Consider the following 22,251-nt stretch of genomic DNA (forward strand, 5'->3'; position numbering starts at 1 on the left):
CCGCCCCGAGCGCCCCGCCGCGCCGCGGCTGCAGGCGCGCCCGCAGCGGGGGCCGGGGTGGGCCGGGACCGGGGCCGGGGGGCGGGGCCCGGGAGCACCCCCGGGAACGGACCGGCCCCGCACCGGGGTGACGTCATCGCGTCACGGCGAGGAGCGGCCGCCCGCGGGTGGCGAGGAGCCGCCGGCCGGCAGGGGGCGCTGAGCGCGGCGCGCGGGCCATGGCGGAGCGGGAGGGTGAGTGCGGGCCGGGACCGGCACCGGGACACGGCACCGGGACACGGGGACCCGGCCGCGCTCACCCTCCCGCTCCCGTCATTCTAGGTGGGAACCCCGAGGGAGCTGCGCCAGTGCCGGCGGGACCGCAGGTGAGCGGGGCCGGGGCCGGTGTGAGGCCGGCGCGGGGAGCGGGGCCGGGGCCGGTGTGAGGCCGGGGCTGGGAGCGGGGCCGGGGCCGGTGTGAGGCCGGCGCGGGGAGCGGGGTCCGCGCCGCCTGACGCTGTGTGCTCACAGGCCCCGGAGCTCTCCCGGGAGGAGAAGCTGCAGCTGCGGAAGGAGAAGAAGCAGCAGAAGAAGAAGAAGAGGAGCGAGAAGGGGCCGTCGGCCGAGCCCGCGGAGCTGGGTGCGCCCCCCGAGGCGGGGCAGCCGCGCGGTGAGCGCCGCGTCCCGCAGAGCCCCGAGCGGCAGCGCCGGGCCGGGCCCGCGGGTGTGCCGGGCCGGCAGCGCCCGGAGCCCGCCGTGTCTTCCAGCGGGAGCCCTGGGTGTGGCCCCACGCCGTGCCCCGGCCCGGGCCCTCGGACAGCCGCGCTGGGCGGCTGCAGTGCGCGGGGCTGCCCCGGTGCCGAGGGTGCTCTCCTGCCGCGGGCTGCCCCTCGCACTGGGCTGCATCTCCCGGCGACACTGGGCACAGACTCCCCTTCTCCCCACAGCAGCTGCTCAGCCCACGGCCCCCCCTGCCTCGGCTGATGGCCTCGGTGACGGCGAGAAGCCCGCGGGGGGCAAGAGCAAAGCGGAGCTGCGAGCGGAACGCCGGGCTAAGCAGGAGGCTGAGCGGGCCCAGAAGCAGGCCAGGAAGGCAGAGCTGAGCCAGGCAGCCACGACGGCCAAGCCCCGGCAGAGCCCCACCGAGCCCCAGTCCAGTAAGGCTGTCAGCACCACGGGGTGCAGAGGGTGGTGAGCAGCATGGGAGGGTCTGGTGTGGGCACAGGTGGAGAATGCCCATGTGATCCATCCGTGCTCTGGGTTCTGCCTGTCCCTGGGTGCTGCCCTGCCTTCATTCTGTCCATGGTCTGGGTTCTGCCTGTCCCTGCGTGCTGCCCTGCCTTCCCTGAATTTGGGGGTGCACCAAAGCAGCTTGGCCTCATCCCAGCTGTCCTTGCAGTGGTGAAGCGGCTGCCCGAGCATGTGCAGGTGGATGACCCTGCTGCCCAGAGGAAACTGGCCAAGAAGCTGGAGAGGCAGCAGGTAGGAGGAGGACTGGGTGACAGGCTGCACACCTGGGGCAGCTGTGCTGCAGAGGGCCTGGGGGGGCACATGGTGGGACCAGAGCCTGCTCTCTGAAGAGCAGAGGGGAACTGCGTGCCCTGAGCAAGTGCTGGGTGTGACTGGTGGCCCTGGAATGAGCAGAGCCCTGGGTGAGCCATCACAACACTTGGCTGCAGGTACCTCTGAGGCAGGACTACGGCACCAAGGTCAACCTGTTCTCCCACCTCCACCAGTACAGCCGGAAGAAGCCACTGACGCAGCAGATGAGGTACAGAGCCTCCCCAGCCCAAGGCCTGGGCTGGCCTGGCTGCAGAATGGCTCTGGAGGAGGGGTGTCATAGTCCTGTATGTGGGATACACCTGATGGAGTGGTGGGGGACGTTTTGCTTGCTTTGGGGAGTGGCAGTAGGGGCAGCCCAATATCTTTCCTATGGGGAGAGTGCAGGGCCACAGGAGAAGGGGCTGTGGGGTGAGCCTGGCTCCTCAGGTTTCTGCCAGCCCCCTTCCTGGCCATCCCTTGGATTGCTGGGCTGGGGCTCATGAATGGGTTGAGTGTTTTGGGCTGCAGAGGTGCTGACAGCCCCCTCCCACTGGTGCCTGCAGCATCCCCTCCACAGTGATCCACCCGGCAGTGGTGCGCCTCGGCCTGCAGTACTCCCAGGGCATCATCAACGGCTCCAACGCCCGCTGCATCGCGCTGCTCGAAGTCTTCAAACAGGTACCTGAGCAGCTGCCTGGCAGCAGGGACTCTGTGCTGCCTGCAGGGCTGTGTTCCTGTGCCCTGACTGCTGGGGCTGTATCTGTGCTCAGTCATCCTCAGCCTCTTCCTTTGGCTCGTGCCACAGCAGGGTCCTTTCGTGGCACTCTCCCTGCTGTTTTGAGTCCCTGGAGCACCCTTTGCCCCTCCAGGCAGCGTGTCAGGCTGTGCAGGACATGTGTGCCCCACTGCAGCCCATCAGGCGGGGTGCCCTGAGATCATACTCCCTTTCTCCTTGTCTCAGCTGATCCGGGATTACTCCACTCCCCCCAATGAGGAGCTCTCACGGGACTTGGTGGCCAAGCTGAAGCCACACATCAGGTGAGGGCTCCCAGTGCCAGAGCAGAGGGACCAAAGCTCCACAGAGTGTGGTCCATTGTTCACATCTCTGGGTTGGTGTCCACCCAAACTCTGGCTGACTTTCCTAGGCTTCTGCCTTCCTGCCCACCCTCCCTCTCCCTGTCTGGCCCCTCCAGGCTGCTTTGGAGCTAAGCCCATTTGTTCCACAGTTTCCTGAACCAGTGCCGGCCTCTCTCAGCCAGCATGGGCAATGCCATCAAGTTCCTCAAGAAGGAGATTTCATGCCTGCCAGACACCCTCAGAGAGGATGAGGTGAGTGGCCTTGCTCAGTGGCAGGCTCCAGGCCCTGGGTGAAGGAGCTGAGCAGGGATGGGATGCAGACACAGAACAGTGCTGCAGTGGAATTGAAAGATGGTTACTGCGGGGAAGAGCCTGATCCCCACTTGGCTCAAACCCGGGAGCTGCTGAGAGCAAGAAAGGCTGTACGTGATATCTCTCCCTAGGCAAAGGAGAAGCTCCAGGACGTGATCGACAAATACCTGCGAGAGAAGATTGTCCTGGCAGCTGAGGCCATCTCAAGGTCTGCCTTTGAGAAGATCAATGACCACGACGTGATACTGGTGTATGGATGGTGAGCACAGAGCACAGGCAGCTGATCCAGCGGGTAGGAGAGGGGATGGAACAGCATGGGAGGTGAGGCTGTGATGGTCCTGCACGGGGCTCAGCACTGTCCTACCTGGTATGAAGTTGGATTCCAAGAGCCCCAGAGCCACAGCTCCCTCCACCCAGGGCCCTTACAGAACAGCCAGGGTTGTTCACTGGATTGTAAACAAACTGCAACAAAGTCAAATGTCAGGAAGCAAAAATACAGAAGTTTGCGTCACAAGAAGTAGAGGTGGGGAAAAGAACCAGAGATTGCTGCAGCAAGAGTCCAGGTGTGCTATGTATGCTGGGCACAGCAAGGAGCAGGGGCAGGAGGCCAACGCAGGACGGGAGTGTTGTGAGAGGGAAGCTGGAGAGGGTGTGGAGCGGCAGAGTCCCTTGTGCTGGTCACACACAGGGAGGCTGTTATGCAAAAGCCTTTTTTGCTTCTTTGCCTTGGACTTCACTAGCAGCAATTCAGGCTGCAGCAGGTCAGTGCTGCTTACAGGGAGGGCTGAGACATCACCTTTCCCAGGGTGCTTCCTTGTGCAAAGACAGGGAGACGTGCCCTAGGAGCCCTCGTGCAGGAGGGTTCTGGAAGGGCAGCGCTCACGAGGGTAAGGCTGGTATGGTGGCAGGGGGGAGCCTGCTGTGGCGGGAGGCAGCTCCTGACGGGCGCCCCGCAGCTCCTCCCTGGTGAACCGGACGCTGTGCGACGCCCACGCCAAGCAGGGGCGCGCGTTCCGCGTGATCGTGGTGGACAGCCGGCCGCGCCTGGAGGGCCGCCAGACGCTGCGCCGCCTGGTCCGCCGCGGCATCCACTGCACCTACGTCATGATCAACGCCATCTCCTACGTGCTGCCCGAGGTGAGGCCCTGCCGCGGCCCGGGGAGGCGGCGCTGCCACCGACGCTGCTGACAGAGCCTGTGCCTCCCGACAGGTGTCCAAAGTGCTGCTGGGAGCCCACGCGCTGCTGGCCAACGGCTCTGTCATGTCCCGCGTGGGCACCTCGCAGATCGCGCTGGTCTCCAAGGCCTACAATGTGCCCGTCCTGGTCTGCTGCGAGACCTACAAGTTCTGCGAGCGGGTGCAGACAGATTCTTTTGTCTCCAACGAGCTGGGTACGGCTTCTGTGCCTTTCCTCCCACCTGGGACCTTCTCTCCCAGTCCCTGCTGTGGACCATGACAGTGCTCGGCCGTGCCATCCCTCTTCCTGGGCAAGGGGTCACTTTCAGGCAGGGGCACGTGGCAGGCAGTGGTGGTGTGTGCTGCTCCAGGGGCAGGATGGAGAGGTGCTGTCCCTCACCCGGTTGTGATTGCTTCTCCACTCTCTGCAGATGACCCTGATGACCTGATCGTGCTCCGGAAGGGCCAGGCCCAGCTTGGGGGCTGGGCAGAGAACAAGTCCCTACGCCTTCTTAACCTGGTCTACGACGTGACGCCCCCAGACCTGGTGGATTTGGTCATCACAGACTTGGGCATGATCCCCTGCACCTCAGTGCCTGTGGTCCTGCGCGTTAAGAATGTGGATCAGTAGTCAGAGCAGCTGCATGGACACTAATAAACCAGGCCCCAGTACCCTGTGTGTGCCATCTGTGGTGGGGCAGAGCCCTGGCACCCGTGTCATCCATGTCACCACTGGCACAGCTCTGCACCTTCCTTGGGGCCTCTCCTCCCACTCCATGCTGCAGCACAGACGGGTCTTCCGCGTCCCTAGGCCCCTCCTCTGGGGAAATGATGACAGTGTGGTGACGGCCGCTGGCTTGCCCTCCTCGGCGAGTCGGTGGCACTCGGGCTGTGCTTCTGGTAGACCCCCGAGCTGGGCTGGTGGGGGAGAGCGCGGGTCGCTCTGGCCCTGGCCGCTTTCCCCGGGGCCTGGCCGGTCGGCGGGTGGTGCGGGGGCGGGGAAGCGCGACCGGCGGTGCCCCACGGCCCCACCGGCACCGGGACCGGGACCGCGGGGCGGGGCCATGTAAATCGCACCGCTGTTCTGGCGGGGGGCGGGGCGTGTCTATGCAAATTATCCCCGCCGCGCGGCATGACGGGACGCAGCCCGCGCAGAGACCTCGCGTGTGCGGGCCCGGCCGTGCGGGAGCTGCGGGCTCACAGCGCAGGGATGCAACTGCAGGTCCTGCTCTGCGGGAGTGCTGGCCCGTGCGGCATCAGCATGTGCAGCGTGACTGCATAACTGATGGTAGGGGAGAGCATGTTCACATTCTCCCCGATTTCGTTGTTTGGAGGGAGAGTAATCAGGGTGTTAACTACAGGTAGCGTGCACACGTTGTTTGTTGGTATTCCCAGTTGCTTCAGGGTGGTTTACAGGCACAGCAGCAGTGTTGCAAGCCCGACTCCACGGGGCCTCAGTGCCCAGTCTCTGCCCCATCTCCATCTGTGCAGAAGCAGCCCAGCTTTGCCTTCCCTGCCCCATCTCTGTGCAGGAGCAGCCCACCTTTGCCTTCCCTGCCCCATCTCCGTCTGTGCAGAAGGGCCCAGCTTTGCCTTCCCTGCCCCATCTCCGTCTGTGCAGAAGGGCCCAGCTTTGCCTTCCCTGCCCCATCTCCGTCTGTGCAGAAGCAGCCCAGCTTTCCCTGCCCCATCTCCGTCTGTGCAGAAGGGCCCAGCTTTGCCTTCCCTGCCCCATCTCCATCTGTGCAGAAGGGCCCAGCTTTGCCTTCCCTGCCCCATCTCCATCTGTGCAGAAGCAGCCCAGCTTTGCCTTCCCTGCCCCATCTCTGTGCAGAAGCAGCCCAGCTTTGCCTTCCCTGCCCCATCTCCATCTGTGCAGAAGGACCCAGCTTTCCTTCCCTGCCCCATCTCTGTGCAGAAGGGCCCAGCTTTGCCTTCCCTGCCCCATCTCCATCTGTGCAGAAGGGCCCAGCTTTGCCTTCCCTGCCCCATCTCCATCTGTGCAGAAGCAGCCCAGCTTTGCCTTCCCTGCCCCATCTCTGTGCAGGAGCAGCCCAGCTTTGCCTTCCCTGCCCCATCTCTGTGCAGAAGGGCCCAGCTTTGCCTTCCCTGTCCCCCCTCCACCTGTGCAGAAGCAGCCCAGCTTTGCCTTCCCTGCCCCATCTCCATCTGTGCAGAAGCAGCCCAGCCTCGCCTCTCCAGGCTCCGGCCCGCCGGTCCAGAAGCGCCTCCAGCCCCACTGTGTGCTCGGTGGGATGGCAAGGCTCGGGTTAGCGTCCCGGCCAGCCCCCCGACCTTGCAGAAGGGACAGACAGGGGCAGAGACTTCATCCAACTCGAGGTGCGTCAAATTCCCGCTGTAAGTCCGGCTGAACTCCCGGACTCAGCCGGGTGTGACCCAGGCAGCGCTCACCGAGCGGGACCATCTCTGCACCCCGCTCCCGGCAAGGAACCCTTTCCCGGGGTGTTTCCCTGCTCCTGCAGACCCCGCGTGGGACAGGCCGGGATCATCCCGGCCTCGATGGCAGCAGTCCATAGGCCCCCTTTAGGGATCTGCTGGCCCATTACTGCGGGGAATGGGGATATGTCTCCCGGGCACGAGCGAGCGCCCTGGGATGCCCCGGAACCCACGGCTAGCCCCGAACCGCGCGCCGGGAGCACGGCCGGACTGCCCTCGCTGCTTTCCCGTCCTGCCGGAGAATCCCAGAGCCCCGAGCCGGGCCGCCTCCCACACCCGCAGTCCCAGACCCCACGGCTCCCGTGTCCCTCGCCCCGTCCTCGATGCAGGGCCGGGCTGTGCACTGCCCTGTCACTATCAGCGGCAAGCAGGGACCGCGAGTGCTTCGGCACGCGAGTCAGGTTCTGCAGGGAACAGAACCCTTATTCCCGAATAGTTACTTCTCTATCAATAAAATTCAGCTCTGTTGTTAACCGCAAGACCAGGGGAGAGCGCGAACGCAGTCCCCCACTACCACAAATTATGCAGTCGAGTTTCCCGCATTTGGGGAAATCGCAGGGGTCAGCACACACGGAGTGCAAGGGATGAGCCTCGCCCTGGGAAAACCACCTGCCTGATCATGGTGTCTCCCCTGCCAGGTAAGTATGCCTGCCCCGCCGCGCCGCCCCCGGGCCCCGCCCGCCGCACGCCTCGCCACCACACGGCCAGCGCCGCCCCGGCCCCGCTCCCGCCCGGCCCCGCGCCTCAGGCCCGGCCCGCACGGCCCGGCCCGCGCCAAGCCCGCGGACAAGCCAGGCCAGCGCGGGCCGGGCGCGGGACAGGCGCGGGACAGGCCCGGCATGCCGCGCGGCGGGACTTGATTTGCATGGACACGCCCCGGCCCACCCCGCGCCCGTCGCGTCCTTGTAACGTCAGCGGTTTGGCCGTCCCCGGTTCCGGTTCGGTGCTGGCGGCGCGGCCCGCACCGGGGCCGCGGCTCTGGGAGCCCCGATGGCGTCAGGCGCCGCCCGCGGGCCGCCGTGCCGGGAGCGGAGTGTCCGGGAGCGGCCGGGACGACGCTCGGGTTCTGCCGGGCGGAGCCGGAGCCGCAGCGGGGAGCGGGAGGGTGAGCAGAGAGCGCTCCGTGTGTACCGGGGCGGGGGCGCGAGCCGGCGCTGCGGGACACCGAGTCGTGCCGAGGGGCCTTGCGCTGATTGCGGTGTTTGGGGCAGGGGAGGAGCAGCCGGCGAAGGGTCTGGACTGTGAGCATGGAGCCGGCGCCGCGAAATCCCCGAGGAAACCGGGGCGGCCCCGAGCCTGTGCCGGCGGCGCGGCCGAGGGCAGCGCCAACGGGGCAGTGCCAGCGCCGCGGGCTGCCGGGCGGCGCGGCAGGAAGGGCAAGGCCGAGGTGCTGCTGCTGGAGCTGTCGCGGGCCCCCGAGCCCGTCCGGGTGGACAAGGCGCTGGGCGGCGGCGAGGAGCGGGACGGCGCCGAGACCCCGCGGGGCGGGCGGCCCAAGAGGCGGGCGGCCAAAGTGTGAGTGGGGGTGACAGCCGGGGCCGGGGGCACTGTGCTCGAGAGACACGTGAGAGAGCTGGGAGCGGTCAGCCTGCCTAAGAAAGGGCTCCAGGGAGACCGTAGAGCCTCTTACGGTGCCCAGAGGGACAGGAGAGGGCATTTGGACGAGGGGCTGTAGGGACAGCACACAGGGGAGTGGCTTCCCACTGTGAGAGTTGGTTAGGGAGCAAACCCTTCCCTAACTGAGGCCCTTGCACAGGGTGCCCAGAGGAGCTGCCCCATCCCTGGAAGTGTTTCAGGCCAGGCTGAACGGGCCTTGCACAACCTGGTCTAGTGGGAGGTGTCCCTGCCCTTGGCACGGGGTTGGAGCTGAATGAGCCTTAGAGTCTTCCATCCCAAACCATTCCCTGATTCCATGATTCAAGGATCTGTCTCCCCAGAGGGTCTCAGTGTCTGTGCTGTAGGACTTTGTCCCCTGTTGGTGGGATGTACTGATGCCTCACAGACCAATCCTTTCCCACTTTAGGGAATGTGTTTGGATCCAGGAGCCCCTGGCAGGGCGCAGCAGCTGCCTGTGGCAGGAGGAATTTCCTTGGTTCCTGACAGAGCAGGAGCAGCTTGTTGGTGGTAGCAGGGCGAGCTCCAGGGAGTCCAGGGCGGGGGAGACTGCGGGTTCAGTGCCCAGAGCCCGGCCTGCAGGGAGGGAGGCAGGGCTGGCCCGCGCTGTGCCATGCTGCAGCTCACCTGCCGGCGCTGCCCTGGCGTTGCAGGGCTCTGCTGTACCTGCAGGAGCTGGCGGAGGAGCTGATGCCCGCGTGCCAGCCCCCTGCTCCCGCCCAGGGCGCGCCCGAGCCCGGCCAGAGGAAGCGCCGGAGGAGGAGGAGGGAGGAGGACGCGGACAGCGACGACCCCGCAGGGGATGCTGACTTCGTGCCCTCGCAGGAGGTTCTGCAGGCGGAGGAGGAGGAGGAGGAGGGCAGCGACACGCTGCTCAGCGAGGCGTCGGAGCCGGAGCTGGAGGCACCCCGCGGGCACGGCGGGAGGACGGCAGCCACGGGGGTGAGGGCAGGGGCTGGGGCTCTGCCTGGGCCCCGCTCGCCTGTGTCCCAGCACGCACAGCTCCAGCTGCCCCTGCTGTCCCACAGGGCCCCTTCTGTCCCATGCAGGCCAGCTGGGACGGGGTGGCACGCGGGGGAGGCACAAGGCCAGTGGCAGCCCCGGGTGAGGGCCAGTGGGGACAGGATCAGGGACAGGTGCTCTGGGAGAGGGAGCAGGGAGAGGTGGGGCAGCTCCTGAAGGGGTTCTGGCCTCCTGGCAGCTCCCACAGCAGGGCTGTGTGTCTCCAGCCCAGTGTGGCGTGCTGACAGTGGCTGGGCATAGCTGTTCTCGGGGGCTGTGGTGGTTCCTTTGGGACAGGTGGTCCCTCAGGGCTTGCTCTGACTCTGCTCCTGTGCCCAGAGATCCAAGCCCCAGTGCCGAGGCCTCGCCCCCAACGGCTTCCACAACTCCATCATGGCCCCAGTGGAGAAGAGCTCCAGCCTTACCTGCAGCCTGTGAGTGGAAGCTCGGGGTGCCCGAGGCTCAGGGGGGCTGCAGGGAGCAGTGGGTGTGTCCTGGTGCCATCAGTGGCACCGATATAAGAGTGGAGGAGCACGAGCCGTGGCAATGTCAGTATTCTGCTGGGGTGGGACACAGTTGGGTCGGGAGGGCTGCCGAGGGCAGGGGCTGTGCTGCAGAAGGGGAGGCTGTGCCACAGCGTGCAGGTAGTGCAGGTAGGGGTGCTGCTCGTGCCTGGGCAGGGGCTGTGGGGAGGGGTGCTGGACGTGGCAGGTGCAGGGCTGTGGCTGAGGTCTGGCATGCACTGCAGGCGGGAGCAGAAGCACTCGCAGTGGGAGTTCCCCGACTGGATCCCAGTGGCACACAGGTGGACGTGTCTCTCTGACAGGTACCCTGGGAGCAGGGAGGGAGCCGGGCCAGAGGAGAAGTGGGGCAGGTCCCAGCAGTGGCTGGGGTGAGCAAGAGGATGGGTGGCCTGTGCTCCCACACCCCTCTGTGTCTGCTGTGGGCTTTGGGGGTCTCTTGGATGTGGCTGTGGAACAGCATGGCCAGCAATGGGCCTGGGATGGTGCTGGGGCACAGGGCTGTGCTGGGGTGACTGGGTGAGGGCTGGGAGACCTCCTCTCACTTGTGCCTGCACAGCGAGGCTGCCCCGTACCTGCCGGCAGAGGAGAAGTCTCCGCTCTTCTCCGTCCAGCGTGAGGGCATCAAGGACGATGGTGCCTTGTACAGGTTGAACAGGTGTGTGATGGGGTGTCCCCAGGCCAGCAGGCTGTTTGTTGCCTGGCAGGCTGTCCCCCCCTGGCGTGGCAGTGGCTGTCAGGGTGTCCCCAGGCCTGTCTGGGACCAGGGGTTACCCCAGGGCTGCACCCATGGGTTGGGCAGCCAGCCCGTGCCGTGCCCTGGGGTCCCACCAGCCCCTGGGCCAGCTCTGCAGAAGCCTTCACCCCTCTCCACCCGCAGGTTCAGCTCTCTGCAGCCCCACCCAGAGCGCCTGGATGTCTCCTTCTTCGTGGGCGGCCCGGTGTGGGCGATGGCGTGGTGCCCGACCCCGGAGGGCTCCGCAGCCCCGCAGTACGTGGCCGTGTCCTGCCACAGGAGCATGGAGGAGACGCACAGCGTGTCTGGGCTTCACTCAGGCCCTGCCCTCCTGCAGCTCTGGGACCTGGGCACGCTGCAGACGGAGCAGGGGTGAGTGGCCAGGCCTGGGGCTGCAGCCTGCCTCGATCTTGTGTCCCTCCATGGCTGCGTGGGTGGTGAGGCTTGTCCTCTCTGAGTCCCAGCCACAGCCTGAACCCGAGGGGCTGTGCTGGTGGCCAGCTCTGCTAGTGGTGTACACTGGAGTGTATTGGAGCTGCTGGGCACCAGCTGCTGCGTTACTCATGGCCAAACTCACACCCACAGCTCTCCCAGCAAAGCCAGGCTGGCCTATGCCATCGCTGCTGACTACGGCTGTGTGTGGGACATGAAGTTCTGCCCCAGTGGTGCCTGGGAGCCACCCACTGCAGCCCGGATGGTGAGTGCTGCTTGGGGGCTGCCCCAGGTTCCCCGGGGGTCCTGGGAGGTGACCCCATGTCTGAGCCCACCTGTCCATCCCCAGCACCCACAGATGAGCCGGCTGGGCCTGCTGGCCGCTGCCTTCTCAGATGGCAGGGTGGTGGTGTACGCCCTGCCGCACCCCGAGGCCCTGCACCACGCCAAGACAACCCAGGTAAAAGGTAGGAAGAGCCACACCGCCGAGCAGGGGCGTCCTGGCCCTCCTCCACCTGTGCCAGGGTGGGACTGCGAGCCCCGGGCTGGGCTCCTCTGTGCACAGGAGCCTGCTGTGCTGGGGAGCTGCCAGCAGGGCTGTGCCCTGCCTGGAGGCTGCATGGTGGGGAAGTGAGCCCACCTCCCTGAGATTGGGACCCTCCTGTGCTGGGGAGCTGCCAGCAGGTCTGGGGGCTGCATGGTGGGGAAGTGAGCCCACCTGATCCCCGAGATCGGGACCCTGCTGCCCCCAGCCTGGCATCTGCCACAGGTATAGTGTGGGATCCCAGGCTGCTTTTTGGTGCTGGGGGCCTGCTTTGAGTACCCTTGTGCCCAGAGATCCAAGCCTCAGTGCCAAAGCCTTGCTTCCAATGGCTTCCACAATTCCATTGCTGAATTCCAGTGGAGAAGAGCTCCAACGTTACCCGCAGCCTGTGTGACCAGAGGCCACGTGCAGAGTGCTGCTTTGGTTGTGTCTCAGGGGCACTGCAGCAGCCTGGCTGGGATGTAGCTCCCAGGCAGCCCCCAGGAGCTGGGCCCTGGGAGGGGGCTCTCAGCAGCAGCACTGTGGCCACAGCGGGGTGCAGGGTGTGGGGGTGCAGCCCAGAGAGTGTGCCCAGCCATTCCCCATCTCCCTGCCGCCAGAGCTGCTCCCTGCAGTGTGTCTGTGTGTCAGCACAGGACAGGAGGGCTGTGCCGGCGCGGGCTAATGGTGCCTGTAATGACTGTGCCGAGCCAGCGGGATTGATGGCCGCGCGTGCTGGCGGCGGGCGCTCAGCCGTGGCCGGCAGGCAGCACTCCCCCGCGGGCAGCAGGGAACGGCTCCCTGTGCCCCCCCGTGCTGGCTGTGCCTGCGCTGCCGCAGCCCCCCCGGCACGGCGGGACGGGCCCCCCCGGCCGCTGCCGGAGCTGCGGCTGCACGCGCGGTGCTTGCGCCTCAGCCTGGGCTGCAGCGCTGCCATCCAGCCACGGGATCACTGCCAGGCTGTGCTGGGGGTCCCAGACTGGGGGGCTGTGCTGGCTGGGAACCCGCAGTCCTGTGTTCTGCCTGGCAGAGCTGGGGCTGGTGTCCGTACTGCACCCTGGCTGCCGCAGCTGTGCCAAGGAGGATGCACAGCTCCTCCATGTCTCCCCCCACGGCTGCCAGGCTCCAGGCTGTGATGTGCCTGTCTGGTGCTCGCTGTGCTGGAGGACAGCCCCACACTGGGCGTCAGGGACCCCAGGCCCGATGGATGTGGGACAGGTCCCCACAGCACTCTTGTTCAGGGGACAGATTCTCTGTTAGACAGAGCTGGTGCGTGGTGGTCCTGTGGGTATCCTGCCCTGAGCTGTTTGGTGTGGGGTCTCTGCAGCCTGCCCTCCCCAGGAGCACTGCCTGCCTGCTCCAGTCCTGTCAGCCATGGAGCAGCTATCCTGCACAGCTGCTCTGCCTCCCTGGAGTGCTCAGAGTCAGGTCTGGCCCCTGCATGTCACCGTGTCACCTCAGCTTTGGTGCTGGCCATGGTGGGGCAGGAGCCTATCATCTCTGCCTGTGGCATGTTTCAGGGACTGCTTTCTCCAGCACACAAGCAGGCCTGGCTCCTGGGAGTCCTGCTGTCACCAGTTTGCTCCTCCCTGTGCTTCAGCTCCTGCTGTGCTGGGGACACTGCTCCAGGGGAATGGCAGGACAGAGACTGGGAGCCCTGGCCAGGGCTGTGAGGAGCTGCAATCCAGGCTCCAGGCAGGGAGCTCCCAGGACAGCCAAAGCCTGCCCTGACCCCCTTCTGCTCTCTTCTAGATGGGTCCCTCCACAAGCACCTTATCTGCAAGGTCAGTGTTCCCTGCCATGGTGATCCCTGTCAGGGCCGGCACCCGGCGAGCCCCGAGCGGTGCAGGTGGCAGAGCCTGGGGAGCCCTGGCACCTGCAGAGTGTTGGAGGGGCAGAGCAGTGTCGCGCTCCCACCCCAGGCATCCTGCTCTTGGGGCATGGATGGCACTGGTGCAGAGCTGTGACCCAGGGCTCTCCCTTGGCCCCCAGGTACAGTGCATTGCCACACTTCAGGTGGGCTCCATCCAGGCAGGTAATGGATCTGAGTGTGGACAGTGCTTCAGTCTCTCCTGGATGCCTTCCAAGCCCCACCATCACCTGGCAGCAGGGTTTTATGATGGTGAGTCTCTTTCTATGCCTTGTGGCAGCACTCGGGGAGCAGCCCTCACCCTGGCAGAGGCACTGGAGCCTCAACTGCTCAGCCTCAGCTGGTGCTGGCACCTCTGCCCAGCCCTGGGTCAGGGGAAGGCTTCTCTGGGCTGGCTATTGTTGTTCTGACATACTGCCAGGCTGGTTGCTCGTTGTCCCTGTCTGTTGCTCTGGGCTTATCCACATCTGTTGAGCTTGCCTGGAGAGAGTTTTCTGCTAGGCTTGCAGTGATCCACAGCTCTGTGCTATGCTGCCAGGACCTGCCACCATGCTGTCTGCTCGGAGCCCCAGCTCCAGCCTGGCCACCGTGTCCCATGGCCCTGCCTGTGCTGCTGCTGTGTCCTGCCTCTGTCCTGACCCGCTCTCAGCCCCAGCCCTGCCTCCAGCCTGGCTGCCATGCTCTGCAGCTCCTGCAGCCCTGCCTGTGCTGCTGCTGGTCCCCCACTGAAGCACCTGTGCCGTTGGCAGTGCCTGATGGACACAAGTCTTTCCACAGGCACCGTGGCAGTGTGGAACCTGCTCACCAAATCCCTGCTGCAGTGCGTGCACCAGCCTGACGCCTCCCTCAAGCTCTACCCTTTCCAGTGCTTTCTGGCCCATGACCAGGCAGTCCGGAGCATTGAGTGGTGCAAAGCTGACAGGTAAGGGCAGGAGCAGGCACAGATGCTGCCAGGAGAGGAACTTCCTCCTTTTGTCAAGAAGGGGTTGCGAGGCCGTGGTGCCAATGGCACTTGGCGCTCTGCAGCACCAGGGAGGTTGGGTTGGGCTTTCCCGGGTGAGGGCGGTTGGGTCACTCCAAGACTGGGGCCGCCTGGGCCCTGGGGTGGGCCAGGGCACGGCTCCGTGCTGGGCTCTCAGTGCTGCCTTCCTCCTGCTGCTCAGCAACTTCCTGGTCACGGTGGGCAGCGATCGCAAGATCAAGTTCTGGGACCTGCGGCGGCTCTACGAGCCCATCAACAGCATCAAGCGGTTCCTGAGCACCGAGGTGGCCTGGCTGCTGCCCTACAACGGCATCACTGTGGCCCAGGACAACTGCTACGCCCCGTGAGTGCTGGGGGCCAGTCCTGCTGCCAGGACCTGGTCCAGCTTCCCAGGGGCCCCTCTGGGTTCCCTCTCCCTGGGGCTGTCCAGCTGTGCCACAGCAAGGACGGGCTCTGCTGTTTTGTGTTACACCGCAGCAGCAAAGCAGGACATCCCCTCTGCCATGCCAGCCTGAGGCAGAGGCAGGGTGGGCCAGGGGATGGCCTACCCCTGGACTGGGCAGCAGGTGTGCTGCTAAAGGGGTTTGGGAACTCAGTGAGTTCTTGGCCTCTGGGAGCTGCCTTGGCTCTGCTTGCTCTGGACTCTACAACATCTTGCTGGAGCAAGAACAGCCCCCTCACCCTGGGCCAGTTCTGTGGGCTGTGCCTGGCTCTCGCATTCCTGGTGACAGCAGAGTCAGGCATCCCAGGCCTCATTCTGTGCCTTCCACCACAGGTACGGGCTCTGTGGGATCCACTACATCGACGCCGGGTACCTGGGCTTCAAGGCCTATTTTGTGGCCCCTCGCAAGGGCACCGTGTGGGTAAGGGCCAGTGTAGGGCCACTCTGTGCCAGTGGCCAGGCCAGACCCGGCTGGGGCTGGGGCTTGTGGTGGGAACCCCGTGCCCTCCAGCCCTCTGTCCCTGCAGAGCATCTCTGGCTCGGACTGGTTGAACACAGTAGCTGCGGGTGACATCACCGGTGAGCTGGTGGCAGCGGTGCTGCCTGACCTGGCTGTCAACCCCCTCAACGTCAAGCGCTCCTCGGACCGCAGATTTGTAAGAGACCATCATGCCCAGGGTTCTCAGCCCTGCACACGGGGCCAGCAGGGGCAGGGGGACCATAGGAATTGTCCTGGGCCCCCATCCCACCGGTGCCTGGTGGTCCTGTCTGCAGAGGAGCAGCAGGGTCTGTGTCCGCCCTGCCCTGAGCCGCCTCTCACCCACAGCCCGTGTACAAAGCTGACCTGCTGCCGTGCAGCCCTGACGGGCCCGAGGGCAGCGAGCAGGCCCTGCCCAGGACCCATCGCTACAGTGACATGGTCGCCAGGAGCTACATCCGATTCCAGGACACCGACCTGGTAGGAGAGGACGGGGCAGCCAGGGTCTGGCCCGTGAGCAGGGCTCCTGGGGCTGTGGCAGGGCCGGGAGGTGCTGCTGGGGCGTCGGGGCAGCCCCTTACCTCGGGCAGGGCTGAGTGATGCTGCATGCACTGCTGCTGCCTCGGGCCCGCAGCCCAAGGTGGTGCCACGGCTTTGCAGCGCAGCTTCCAGAACTTGGCGAGCCGGGAGCCCATGCGCCGGATGCACGTGCAGGAGCTGAAGGCAGAGCTGAGCCTCGACCGCCTGCAGCTGGAGGCCCTCCACAAGGTCAGTGGGCCAGTGTGAGCCCCAGCCCAGCGCTCGGGGGGCTCCGCTCTGCTCTGGGGCCGAGTCCCAGCGCCCCAGCCCGTCCCTTAGGAGCTCCTCTCTTCCACAGGTGCGCTTCAGCCCCAACCTGGACTCGCAGGGGTGGCTGGTGTCGGGCGGGCAGGCGGGCATTGTGCGGGCACACTGCCTGGCAGGGCTGGCCTCCAGCGTGGGCCACCAGCTGCTCCCAGAGTGCCAGGCCCGCTTCAGCGTCCTCTATGGGGACACGCCCAGCAGCCCTGCCCCTCCTGAGCCCTCCCTGCTGCCGGCCGAGTAGGGGTGTGTGTCCCTCGCGCTGCCATGTGCTCACCCTGGGCAGGGCTTGGGGCTGGGGCCAGCTGGGCTGGCATGGGGCTGTGGGCCCTCGGTGCTCTTTCCTGATGGGCGTCTGCTGCAGGAGGGACAGCTGCTCCCAGCCGTTCCCTGGGATGCTCTGGACACTCGTCCTCATGCTCTGGGCCTGGAAGGGTCTGTCTGCACTGTTTGCTCTGAGCTGGGCAGGGGTTGTGGGACCTGGCGTGTCCGGGGCTGAGCTGTGGGTGTGACCCTGTGGAAGCTCTGTGGGCTCCACCAGCGTGGAGCTGTGCTTGTGCTCGCCTCCATCCCCACGGAGGGCGGGGAGGGGCTGGGGGCTGTGGAGTCGCTCACATTGAGCTGGTGTTCAGCTGTGCAGAATAAACGTGGTTGGTTTTGTATGGCTGTGGTGGTACTGGCACCGGGACGGGCATGGCTGGTAGCTCTGGCTCTAGGGGCCCACCCCCAACTCCGCCAGTTCCCTCCCCATGCCTCTCTGTCTGCTGCACTGCTGCTGCTGCTCCAACACATTTATTGGCAGCGCTGGCACCGCTGCTGGCACAGATGGACAGATGGACACCAGGGGCACAGGCACGACTCAACAGAGGGTATGGGTCAGGGCCAGGCACAGGAGGATTCAGACAGAGCCCAGGCAGCAGCATGGGGGGCCGGGGCCATGGCCAGGTCTGAGGTCCCCCATGGGGGATATCCCTTCCTGCCAGGACGGACAGGCTCCCTGGGGACGGGTGGTGGGGCAGGATTCTGCCTCCTCAGGAGCTGTGGCACAGCAGGGAGTGGAAGATTCCAGGGAGCCCCCGTGCCAGGCCAGGCCATGTGTCCATTCCCCCAGGACACCACACTGGAGTCACCATCCCACCCCAGGGCTCCGCAGCCATGGGGTGGGTAGAGGAGGGGATGGGATCTCAAGCACTGCCCTGCTCTAGGGCAAGGAGCTGGGGCCAGGGCCATGTCTGGCCCAACATAACAGCAGGGGGGTCTCAGGTTCGGGGGTCCTGGCAGTGGGGACAGCCCGCTGACTCCTCCTGGTGCTGCTCCACCTGTACCGTGCACGAGGCAAAGCCAAACCTGCTCTGGAGCCGGGCAGTGACCTCCTGCAGCACCATCTCAGCGTCAGCGCCGGCATCTGGGGGCAGCAGGGCAGGGGCTCGTTCCTGGCACGGCCGGTGGCCCCCATGGCACCCAGCCATGCCCCGTGCGGGTCACTCACCCACAGCCACGTGCACCGACACGGCGGCGTGGCTCAGCGTCAGCGCCCAGAGGTGCAGGTCGTGGACACCCCGCACCCCGCGGGCCCCCAGCAGCACCTCCTTCACCGCATCGAACTCCAGGCCCCGCGGAGCCCCTGCCAGCACCACCTGGTCACACGGGGCCACCCTTGGGCCCCGGACACAGCACCCACCTGGGTGAGGGCTCCCAGGGGAAGCCACTGGGGCTGGGGCTTCCCCAGGGGAGCCAGGCTGGGCATGGTGGCCTTGGGGTGAGACAGGCCTCACCTTTGGGCCAATGCACCTGGCTGCACTGGAGAGGAGGAACTGGGGGGATTCAGGTGGGGCAGGGGAGGCACAGGGGAGGCGAGCTGCCTCATGGGCAAGGTGCTGAGGCAGATGGAGCTCCAGGAGCCCCTGTGCCCACCCTGCACCTGCAGTCTCGCACCCCTCTCACTCACTGCTCACCTTCCATGAGGACCCTGAAGACGTCTCTGAGGATCGTGATGGTGGAGCCAAGGACGAAGACCGAGAAGAAGAGGGTGCTGATGGGGTCTGCGATCTTGCACTGGGGCTGCAGAGAGCGGGGTCTCTGTGAGGCTGGGGGCAGAGCCCACGTGGCACCCTGCGTGGCACTGGGAGAGCTGCTCCCACGGGCAGCACTGGGGCCGTCCAGCCCGGGCACCTTGAAGTAGATGATGGTGGCAGCCACGAGGACGCTGACGCTCTGCAGCAGATCACCCACCACGTGGACGAAGGCTGCGCGCACGCTGGTGCTGCCGGGCAGGGGGCTGCGGCTGGGCTGGCAGGCCACAGAGCTCTCCAGCTGCTCGTAGGCCCCCGTGCCATGGCCGTGGCCTGCAGGGGACTGGTGCAGGATGTAGGCCATGCTGGAAAGAGCAGGGCTGGCTCAGTGCCACACTGACAGGGTGTGGGGGCCGTGCTGGCCCTGCTCAGGCAAAGGGGGCACAGGCAGTCACACCTGGGTCTGGGGACAGCGGGAGGAGTGGGGCTGGAGGTGCAGCAGGGCCGGAAGGTGCAGGAACAGGGCAGGAATTGGTCCTGGGGCTCATGACAGGGCTTGGGAGGCACTGCTTGGGGGACTAGGGAATGTGGGGTGTGGGGATGTAGGCACATGGACTGGAAGCCCCGAGCACATGGGGGACAGGGAATGTGGGGGTGGCAGCACCTGGGGACTCAAGGCTGGTGCACAGGGACATGAAGTGACCTAGGGGCACAGTTGGAGTTCCAGGGGCACAGGGGGCAGGACTCAGCTGATGGGGCGCAGGGAACACGGGTGCACACGTGGGACGTACACCAGATTGACGCCGACGGCGCAGGCGGACGTGGCCAGCATGGCTCGCGCCTCGATCTCGTAGTCGTTGCTGATGATGCGGGCGGCCGCCAGATAGACCAGGGCCGCGGTCACAACCCAGATGGAGAGGACAGAGGCCAGCGCACCCAGTGTCTCTGTGGGGTGAGACCCATCAGCCCCACCCCGGCCGTGGGGGTCCCCCGGAGCCCCTCAGCTCACCTGAGCGGTGCCAGCCAAAGGTCATGCTCTTGGTGGGAGGGCGGTTGGAGACCCAGAGGGAGAAGAGGCTGACGGACATGCTGCCCACGTCCGTCAGCAGGTGGGCTGCGTCCGTCATGATGGCCAGGCTGTGTGCCAGGTAGCCTCCTGCGGGCACAGAGCAGCTGGCACCCCGCAGCCCGCCGGCAGCCCCCCACCCCGCCGGCAGCCCCCCACCCCGGGCCCGCCGCTGTTACCTATCACCTCCCCGACCATGAAGAGGCAGCAGACGGCGCAGGCGACGCTCAGCTGCTGGCGGGCCTGGAGCCTGCCCTGCCCGGGGCTGGGGGTCGGGGGGCTGCAGCGGCAGCGGGGATCAGGAGCCGGGGGGGCCGCCAGTGCTGAGGGGTCTGGAGAGCCTGTGAAGAGACTGGGGGCGGGGGTCACTGCCGGTAACACCGGCTCGGGGCTCCTACCCAGACCCCCCGAGGGTCCTGCTGCTGCCCTCCTGTATGCAGCCGGGCAGTCGGTGGGGCACCGGCCGAACCCCCCAGCGGGACGAGCAGCCACGGGACCGGCGGCAGCAGGAGGCGGTGGCCCGGGGCTCCCGCCGGAACCCAAGACGGGACTGGCGCGGGTACCCGCGGGGAGGTGCGGGTGGGAGCGAGGTGTTGCGCCCGGGGCAGGCTGCGGGACGTGCCACCGGTGCGGAGACGGGGCGTGGGGAAGGGGCGGCGGGGGCCGGGGTCCTGGTGCGTGGGACAGCAGTGCGGGAGCGGGGACGGGCAGCCCACCGGGACGGGGGCTCACGGATGAACGGTACCGGTGTGGGCGGGTGATGGATGGATGGCACCGGGTGCGTGGGAGACGTTTGGGCGCCGATAGGTGCGGGACGGACACCCGAGGGGGGGCGAGGCTGGCGCACGGTGGGGCTGGTTCCCTTGAGCGGAGGTGCCGCTGGCGGGGCGAGCGTGCCGGTGGCGGGGTGACGGTGCAAGCGGCGGACGGTCAGGGCTGGCGCGGGGACTGCGGAGGTGCCGTGTCCGCTCGGATGGATGAAGGCATGGGCGCGGGCGGGGACGGACGTGCCGGCGGTGCCGGTGTCGGGGGTGGGAGCTGCGCGGCGTGCCGGGGGCTGCGGGTGCCGGGGGAGCCGAGGGCGATGGGGGCGATGGAGGTGCCAGAGATGATGGGCGAGCAGGTGCCGGCAGCGCGGGTGAGGGAGGACCGGGGGGTGCAGATGCGGGAGGTAATGGAGGTGACGGTGCGAGGAATTGCCTGGGACCCCGGGGGTGACGGGGTGCCGCGGGTGGTGGTGCCAGGGTGATGGGGGTGCCGATGGTGGAGGTGCTAGCGCCGGTGATGGGGCTGTCGGGACCATGGTGTGCCGGTGCTGGTGGACGTGCCGGCGGTGACCGGCGTGTCGGAGGTGCCGGGGCGATGGGGGTGCCGGTGATGGGAGCACCGTCGGTGCCGGAGGCGCCGGTGATGGAGTTGTGCTGGCGGTGGTGGGGGTGCTGGGGTGATGGGTGCCGGGGAGATGGGTGCCGGGGCAGTGGGTACCAGTGATGGGATGCTGGGGCGATGGGTGCCGGTGATGGGTGCCGGTGATGAGGTGCCGGGGTGATGGGTGCAGGTGATGGTGATGAGGTGCCGGGGTGATGGGTGCCGGTGATGGGTGCCGGGGTGATGGGTGCCGGTGATGGGTGCCGGGGTGATGAGGTGCCGGTGATGGGTGTCGGTGATGGGTGCCAGTGACGGGGTGCCGGGGCAATGGGTGCCGGTGATGGGTGCCGGGATGATGGGTGCCGGTGCCGGCGGTACCTCTTGAGGCGCAGGCTGCCGTCGGCGCGGCCGCCCCGCGGGCTGACCAGGCGGGCGCTCTCGGTGCCGGTCCATTCACGGGGCTCCATCCCGGGAGCGAGCGGCACCGCGGGCACCGGCACCGCCGCGCCCCGCCCCTGCCGTAACGCCGCCCCCGCCGCCGGGCCCGCCCACGCGCGTGTGGCGGGGCGGTCCCGCCCCGGCTCCGGGAGGGGCCCCGCGGTCCGGTGGATCTCCCGGGGAGCACACGGGCGCCACTCCCACCGGAGAGGCTCCTCGGGGACGCGGCTCAGCCTCGCCTCTTGTCCCCGGGCAGGGGATGGCACAGCGGGCCCCGGGAGCGTCGGAGCTCGGGAGGGACGGGAGGGCAGCTGGGAGCAGCCGGCAGCGGCGGGGACCGTGCCTGGCCGTGGGGATCACCCGCCGCGGTGCCGTGCCGGGGCAGGACAGCGTCTGCCCGGGCTGCAGGCAGGATTTTGGGGCTGCTCCCCTGGGATCCTCCGAGAGCAGTGCTGGCAGCGCGGGCCGGCTGAGCCCTGCCCTGGCCGGGGCTGTGTGGCCGAGCCCAGAGCGGGGTGTTCAGCGGCCGGTAAGCACCAGCGCGCCCCGGGCTCGGTGCTGAGCCCAGCCCCGTCTGCCGCCGCAGAGCCCCGCAGCGCGGCCACAGGAGACACCGACCGCGCTGCTCCGTGGGGCCGAGAGATTCAGGAGGGGCAGGAACGTGGGGAGGGTCAGCACGGGGCAGGGCCGGGTCCTGACCGGGGAGCAACAGCCTCGGGACGGGCAGGGGGCAGCCGGCTGGGAAGCAGCTCGGCAGAAAAGGCTCCAGGGTCCTGCGAGACACCCAGCAGACCGTGAACCGACAACGCACCCTTGGTGTGTCCTGGACACCACCCCGTGTCCCGGCGCTGGGTGCCCAGGACACAGGGACAGGGACAGGCTGGGGACAGCCCCGAGCAGCCTGTGATGCTGCAGGGCTGGAGCGTCTGCCGGGCTGAGGCTGAGGGAGCTGCGGCTGCTGAGCCCGGGGCAGAGCCCGGGGCAGAGCCCGGGGATCCCCGGTGTGGCACGGGCCCGGGGCAGAGCCCGGGATCCCCGGTGTGGCACGGGCAGGGAGGGCAGAGCCCGGGATCCCCGGTGTGGCACGGGCCTGGGGCAGAGCCCGGGATCCCCGGTGTGGCACGGGCAGGGAGGGCAGAGCCCGGGATCCCCGGTGTGGCACGGGCAGGGAGGGCAGAGCCCGGGATCCCCGGTGTGGCACGGGCAGGGAGGGCAGAGCCCGGGGATCCCCGGTGTGGCACGGGCAGGGAGGGCAGAGCCCGGGATCCCCGGTGTGGCACGGGCAGGGAGGGCAGAGCCCGGGATCCCCGGTGTGGCACGGGCAGGGAGGGCAGAGCCCGGGATCCCCGGTGTGGCACGGGGGTCCCCGGTGGCCTCGGTCGGG

At 67.3% G+C, this 22,251-nt stretch overlaps 3 protein-coding genes and 1 non-coding gene across 8 annotated transcripts; 2 read left to right on the forward strand and 2 right to left on the reverse strand.

Annotated features, from left to right (window-relative positions):
• Positions 1–92: 92 nt before the first annotated feature.
• EIF2B4 (eukaryotic translation initiation factor 2B subunit delta) lies at positions 93–4,758 on the forward strand. Of its 4 annotated transcripts, none has more exons than XM_064411378.1 (13): positions 93–234; positions 322–365; positions 511–619; positions 930–1,136; positions 1,379–1,461; positions 1,659–1,750; positions 2,085–2,199; positions 2,483–2,559; positions 2,748–2,850; positions 3,042–3,169; positions 3,867–4,047; positions 4,121–4,301; positions 4,518–4,758. In XM_064411378.1, the coding sequence occupies exons 1-13, from the start codon at positions 219–221 to the stop codon at positions 4,715–4,717; spliced, it is 1,536 nt and encodes a 511-aa protein (XP_064267448.1). In that variant the 5' UTR covers positions 93–218; the 3' UTR covers positions 4,718–4,758. The 4 variants fall into 4 exon arrangements, with proteins under 4 accessions (XP_064267448.1, XP_064267446.1, XP_064267447.1 ...); XM_064411376.1 differs by having other exon boundaries at positions 94–234; positions 511–649; XM_064411377.1 differs by having other exon boundaries at positions 94–234; positions 927–1,136.
• Positions 4,759–7,025: 2,267 nt separating this feature from the next.
• LOC135298285 (U1 spliceosomal RNA) lies at positions 7,026–7,189 on the reverse strand. Its single transcript, XR_010360283.1, has one exon. It is a non-coding gene; the product is annotated as a U1 spliceosomal RNA (small nuclear RNA).
• Positions 7,190–7,444: 255 nt separating this feature from the next.
• Positions 7,445–16,646, forward strand: GTF3C2 (general transcription factor IIIC subunit 2). Of its 2 annotated transcripts, XM_064411373.1 has the most exons (18): positions 7,445–7,648; positions 7,755–8,058; positions 8,811–9,099; positions 9,499–9,593; positions 9,908–9,985; positions 10,240–10,338; positions 10,561–10,788; positions 11,002–11,113; positions 11,198–11,315; positions 13,124–13,155; positions 13,364–13,493; positions 14,019–14,163; positions 14,405–14,566; positions 14,999–15,086; positions 15,193–15,321; positions 15,492–15,623; positions 15,804–15,911; positions 16,021–16,645. In XM_064411373.1, exons 1-18 carry the CDS (start codon positions 7,534–7,536, stop codon positions 16,225–16,227), a joined length of 2,571 nt encoding a protein of 856 aa, XP_064267443.1. In that variant the 5' UTR covers positions 7,445–7,533; the 3' UTR covers positions 16,228–16,645. The 2 variants fall into 2 exon arrangements, with proteins under 2 accessions (XP_064267443.1, XP_064267444.1); XM_064411374.1 differs by lacking the exon at positions 13,124–13,155 and having other exon boundaries at positions 11,198–11,308; positions 16,021–16,646.
• A 145-nt stretch (positions 16,647–16,791) lies between these two features.
• SLC30A3 (solute carrier family 30 member 3) lies at positions 16,792–21,919 on the reverse strand. Its single transcript, XM_064411384.1, has 8 exons — positions 20,808–21,919; positions 19,241–19,413; positions 19,005–19,151; positions 18,787–18,940; positions 18,156–18,360; positions 17,939–18,044; positions 17,473–17,607; positions 16,792–17,388 (listed from the first exon to the last, which is right to left on the reverse strand). Exons 1-8 carry the CDS (start codon positions 20,894–20,896, stop codon positions 17,243–17,245), a joined length of 1,155 nt encoding a protein of 384 aa, XP_064267454.1. The 5' UTR covers positions 20,897–21,919; the 3' UTR covers positions 16,792–17,242.
• Positions 21,920–22,251: the final 332 nt, after the last annotated feature.

This window comes from Passer domesticus, chromosome 3 (assembly GCF_036417665.1).
Source record: "Passer domesticus isolate bPasDom1 chromosome 3, bPasDom1.hap1, whole genome shotgun sequence".
NCBI classification, from domain to species: Eukaryota; Metazoa; Chordata; class Aves; order Passeriformes; family Passeridae; genus Passer; species Passer domesticus.

What these genes read in the sequence shown, in the direction of transcription:
- EIF2B4 (XM_064411375.1), top strand. An exon ending in AGAAGCTGGAGAGGCAGCAG is followed by an intron (nt 1,462 to 1,658) that starts GTAGGAGGAGGA and finishes ACTTGGCTGCAG; the next exon opens with GTACCTCTGAGGCAGGACTA. An exon ending in GTGATACTGGTGTATGGATG is followed by an intron (nt 3,170 to 3,866) that starts GTGAGCACAGAG and finishes GGCGCCCCGCAG; the next exon opens with CTCCTCCCTGGTGAACCGGA.
- GTF3C2 (XM_064411373.1), top strand. Translation starts at nt 7,534, where the DNA reads ATGGCGTCAGGCGCCGCCCGCGGGCCGCCGTGCCGGGAGCGGAGTGTC. An exon ending in CCGCAGCGGGGAGCGGGAGG is followed by an intron (nt 7,649 to 7,754) that starts GTGAGCAGAGAG and finishes TGTTTGGGGCAG; the next exon opens with GGGAGGAGCAGCCGGCGAAG. An exon ending in ACAAGCACCTTATCTGCAAG is followed by an intron (nt 13,156 to 13,363) that starts GTCAGTGTTCCC and finishes CTTGGCCCCCAG; the next exon opens with GTACAGTGCATTGCCACACT.
- SLC30A3 (XM_064411384.1), bottom strand. Translation starts at nt 20,896, where the DNA reads ATGGAGCCCCGTGAATGGACCGGCACCGAGAGCGCCCGCCTGGTCAGC. An exon ending in CTTTGGCTGGCACCGCTCAG is followed by an intron (nt 18,941 to 19,004) that starts GTGAGCTGAGGG and finishes CTCACCCCACAG; the next exon opens with AGACACTGGGTGCGCTGGCC. An exon ending in CCACCATCATCTACTTCAAG is followed by an intron (nt 18,045 to 18,155) that starts GTGCCCGGGCTG and finishes CGCTCTCTGCAG; the next exon opens with CCCCAGTGCAAGATCGCAGA.